The sequence below is a fragment of the Momordica charantia genome (genome assembly GCF_013281855.1).
Source record: "Momordica charantia cultivar OHB3-1 chromosome 11 unlocalized genomic scaffold, Mcharantia_2.0 BLBB01000011.1, whole genome shotgun sequence".
Classification (NCBI taxonomy): Eukaryota; Viridiplantae; Streptophyta; class Magnoliopsida; order Cucurbitales; family Cucurbitaceae; genus Momordica; species Momordica charantia.
The window spans coordinates 8,430,794-8,436,113 of NW_028275159.1; the positions used below are offsets into that span (position 1 = coordinate 8,430,794).

The window sequence follows — 5,320 nt, forward strand, 5'->3', positions numbered from 1 at the left end:
ACATCTATATATATTTATGAGTTCAATATCGACATGAGAAGTAAATCGAAATTTCCATCATATTATAAAAAATCGAAAAAAAAAATATCAACAAAATGTGACTAAAATAAACATAATATTAAATATTAACCTATTTAAAAATTAAAAAAATATTTATTTATTAATTTAAATATTTTTTATGATTTTTAAATTTCCCTTACTTTTACTTAAATGTTTGTTACATTGATATTTAAAATCTTGCTTTAATATGTATACTTTTTTTATCTCTATACTTTCTACTTTTATTCATTTTGTAGTTGATGTATTTTCGAGCATTCGTGTTTATGTACTATGAGAAAGTGATCATTTTAACCTAAATAATATTTAAATTATAATTTAATATTACTCTCCCTCTTTCTTTCTTTTTTTTGTTTTCTTTATTATTTTTCGTCTTATTACACCCGTCATTAATTACTATTGTTGTCAATCACCATTGTAGACACCGTATTTGGTCCGGCTTTATTTTAGTTTTAGTTTTAATTATTTAATTTTTATTTTATTAAATACTATAGGATTACTTTATTATTGGTTATAAGCTAAAGTTTAAATTAAATTAAAAAAAATATTTTGTTTTAAAGAATTTGATTTAATATTAAAATAAAAGAAATAAAAAGATTTTATTTTATTTATATAATTTTGTTTTAAATAAATTTAGATTCTGTTTTGGTTAAAAATAAACATTTTGTTTTTCCTTCGTCAAAACCGAACATTTTCTCTTCCCTCTTTTTCTCTGGTTTTTGTTGACTCAGACATGTTACTGTTATTTTTTTGGTATATTTAAAGGACACACAACACACACAGGAGGGGAGAAAAAACAAAGAGCACACAGAAGAATGATTTGGGTAAAGAAAATTTTTTATTTTTTATTTTTTCCCTTAGTCTCTGAAAGCGGTTCAATAGAACCAACACACAACATGACTCTGGTGCACACCTCACGACCTCTATTGCTGCCTTGAGACCATCCTCCGGTGATTGACCGACGACGACCAAGAGTCCAGCGACCCACTCTAACACGACGAACGACATCCATGGTAAAAATCTTTGCACAGTATACCCCTACATTTCTTTTAATAATAAAAAAAGTTTATTTTTAACAAAAGAATAAAAATTTTCCTTTTAAAGAAAATAAACTTTTTAAAATAAGTTTTGAAAAATAATGTAGATAATTTTTTTTAAAAGTAAAATAAAATAATTTTTAAATAAAGCAACAAAAAAATTAATTTCATTTAAATAAAAGATTTTGCATTAAAGTTGTGTAAGTTAAAAATAATAATAATAAGAGTTTTATAAACTAAATCTTTTAAAAATAAATTGGATTCTTTAAAATTTCCATTCAAAAGTTCTTAATTTTGTTTTCTTAATTTTTTTATTTATTTTTAGAAAGAGAATTTCTGCTGCAGAGATTTAAAAAATAGAGGATTTACAAAAAATTGTTTTCTAGGATTTGTTTTAATCTTGTAACATTTGTAATTTACAATAAGTTGCTAGGAGAATGAAATCTTTTTTTAAATGATGATTATCATTTTAGAAAACATCTTAACAATTTGTTTTAAGTAAAATTTAATTTTTTTTAATTAGAAATAAAAGATTTTCTTGAAAAAATCTTTTTAATGTCAAAATACATAAAAAATTATTTTTTTGTTTAAATTTAACAAAATTCGTTTTTTTTTTTAGTTTAAAAATTAAATTAGAACTTTTGTTTTTGTAAAAGAGTACAATGTTTACTTCTTACGGTGTTGACATAGTGGTAAGATATTTAGTTTTTAATATACAGATCCAAGTTCGAGTCTTTGCATGCCTCTTTTTATTGTTTTTACTAAATAATTATTTTAAATAAAAGATTTCGTTTAGAGTTTTTTCCTTTTTTTTTTAAACAAAATTTAAAAATACAAAGTTTGTATTTTCAAAAAGAACATAGATTATATTCTAAAGTGGTGGTACCTTGGTGAGATGTTTAAATGTTAACGCTTAAGTCACCAGCTCAAGTCTCCAATGACGGGAATTGGAACCCTCCAATTTACTCGAGGTGCTTAATTTTTCTAATGGCCTTCGTGTCACTCATACATATTAATTCATATCTTATAACAAGGTGTGAATTAATATAACATGGGACATTTCGATCAAAACAAAAATATTTTTTTTCTTGGACCAAATAAAATAATAGGATAATTTATGATAGAATGTGGTACTGTTTTCGAACGAGTGTTGTAGGGTGCTAACACCTTCCCTACGCTCAGTCGACTCCCAAACCAACAATCTGTTTTCGCAGACCTTGTCTTTATTTTTAGGTGACCAATCACACCTCGTAGATGATTGGTGGCGACTCCAAACCCTTATCTCGAAAGAGACCCTTCAAGGAAATTACGTCGGCCGCTCCGCGTCGCGATGACGTTGCGACAGCTTGGCGACTCCGCTGGGGACATTTGAGAGTCAAACCATTTATTTTGTCATTTATTATCCTATTGTAATATGTTTTTGGGTCCATTTTTTTTGTTTGTTTTTTTTTCTCCATTTAATTGTATTATTATTTTATTTTGCATCATCATGCATCTCACACACATTCACAAGCCTCCTACCCGGGCTTTACCTTTTAGGATTAGATCGGAGACTGAGTAGTGTGACCTTCGTGGAATTGCGGTTCCCGTGCAGGCGCATGAAATTCTCCACTCAAGTCGACCATACTGCCAAAGCATATGGAAAATTTGAGGGCGATTATCCTTTAGGATGCATTAGTACATAACTTCACACCATACTCATATTGCATTTTATGTGGGTTGTTCTGTCGTTCATGGCATATTGTTTTTAATAAAAAATTAGGGTTGATTTGGAGTTTTAACCATTAGATTTTAAATGAACCACTTAAAAAAAAAAGAATAAAAAATGATTTACCTTATTTCTTCCTAACTATTTGTTTAAGCTTTGGATAGAAGTGTTGTCTTTCAAAGGGGTTATAAATGTCCATGTTGTAGGCACATAAACACTTTCAAACTTATTTACTCACTTAGTAGTTCGGCTTTATAACCCTAGAATTTAATTTTATGTACATATTTATGTTTCTCTCACTTAGGAGTTCGGCTCCGCGTCGCGATGACGTTGCGACAACCATCTCAAAAAAAGAGGAAAAAAAACAGTATATTAAGGTATTTAAAATTATGGGTAGGTACATTTTTAGACGAACCTGGTTCAAAACCTAGGTTGTTTTGTTGTTAAGCCCAAATAAGGGAGTTTAGTGAAAATTGGAAAATAAATCAATTATTAAGCATTAGAAGGAAAATGATAATAATAATAATAATAAAACATTGAATAAATGAGGTAATGTTATTTTCAGCAAACAGCTCATAATCATTAATTTCTTATCTTTTCAAAAATAAATAAATAAACAAGATAACTTTTGTTATGCATCTCAATTTTTTTATAGGTTTGACGTGATAATTTTTGTTATGCATCCCAACTTTCGATAGGTTTTACTCGAGATTTACCTTATTAATTGTTTCGTATCTTAGATGTATATGTATTTTTTGTATTTTTCGACATGTTTTCTCTTTTTTTCATTCTGTGTCTTGATTTCAGACAAAAAAAAATCAAAACGACGTCGTTGCAAGGAGAAGTAACCTTTCATCATTCTAAAAAACGACAAAATACGGCAGAGCCCCGCTTTCCCTTCACCTTCTCATTTTTTATTTCCCCCTTTAAAATTCACTGTATTCTCCCTTCAAATTCTCACAGATTCTCCCCAGAAATCTTTGATTTTTTTTTCTCTCTGGCCATGGAGGGCGGCGGACATGGACTGAGCAGGCAGAGCAGCGCTCTGTGGCGGTCATTCAGAAACGGCGATTTCGAAGAAGAAGACGTGTGGGACGTTCTCAAGGAGAAATCAACGACAACGAATTCGAAGAGCTCCGATGATTCCAAGTTCTTCACCGATTCGTCCATTGTTGCCTCTGTTTCCGCCGCGAATCACTTTCCGTCTGCTTACGGAATGATTCCTAGGCCAAACGGCAGCGGCAATTTCCAGATTGCGCCGCGATCGGCTCCTCGGTCGATTCCGCAGTGGTTCACACCTAACGGAAATAAAAACCCTAGGAAATCTGTTCCGGAGCACGATGATGACGGCGGCGGCGGCGACGACGACGGCGATAGCGAGGATGAGGATGAGGAAGGATTCGATTGCAGAGTTCCGCCGCATGAATTGATTGCGAAGAGACTGGCGAGGGCGCAGATTTCATCGTTCTCCGTGTTCGAAGGAGTTGGAAGAACTTTGAAAGGGAGAGATCTGAGTAAAGTAAGAAATGCTGTTCTTACCAAAACTGGTTTTCTCGAATCACTATAACAATTAATTAGCAAATTTCCCAATCATTAGGGATCTGTGAATAATTTCTCTTTTTTTGAGGGGTACTTTTGATATTTCAATATTCTGCTTATTCCTTTTTCGATTCCTTATATTCCGATATATTTATTTTAGTTCTTCTTACTTATAAAGATTACAATGTATTTCGATGTAGAGTACAATAATGTAAATCGAATATTTGAAGGGTTGTTGAATCTTCTGATCCTATTATATGAGATTGAAATTATAGTTTTTATGTCTTTGGTAACTCGATGCTTCACATGAAATTAATTAACATATCATTAATGAAAAATAGTGATTTAGAATTGAAGTTAAGCAATTAAGGTACATTTTTGTGTTCAATTTGAGTAAAATACAATTTGAACATGAAAGGAAAAAATTGCAAATTTCACGTAATTGATTCGAAATTTGATTAATAAATAATTTAAACATAGTAGTTTTGATTGATTGATAGTATATCATCTAAAATTAATTCTAATTTTAAATCACTATATATAAAATGCTAGCCACAATCACGATGGTTGCTTCTCGAACCTTCTTATACTTAGATATCCTCTCCATCTTTTCATCTAATAAAATTCGTTTTCATTAAATAAAACTATCCCCAAGGTAAAAATATAACTCAATACTTTTTTTTTCCCATATATATTTGGTTTGAGATTAATTATGCATTACGATTATGATTTGGGAATTTTGATAATATACTGTGTTATGTGGAGGTCTTTTTCTTTGGAAATATATTTCATTTATTTTAACGGCTAATTTTAAAATATTGTATTTTTTTTAAAAAAATTTATTTTTATATATAATAGTTTTACAATATATATTAATTTTAATTTTATATAAGCAGAAAAAGTATATAAAAGAAATACAGACAATGAAAATAACTGATTTAAAAAATAATGTTGGCAAATCTACACCTTGAAAGATGCA

The 5,320-nt window shown here is 29.7% G+C and overlaps 1 protein-coding gene across 1 annotated transcript; it reads left to right on the top strand.

Annotated features, from left to right (window-relative positions):
- The first annotated feature begins 3,702 nt into the window (after window positions 1–3,702).
- LOC111010482 (senescence regulator (Protein of unknown function, DUF584)) lies at window positions 3,703–4,581 on the top strand. The gene has a single exon (XM_022283935.2). The coding sequence runs from the start codon at window positions 3,806–3,808 to the stop codon at window positions 4,367–4,369; it is 564 nt and encodes a 187-aa protein (XP_022139627.1). The 5' UTR covers window positions 3,703–3,805; the 3' UTR covers window positions 4,370–4,581.
- Window positions 4,582–5,320: the final 739 nt, after the last annotated feature.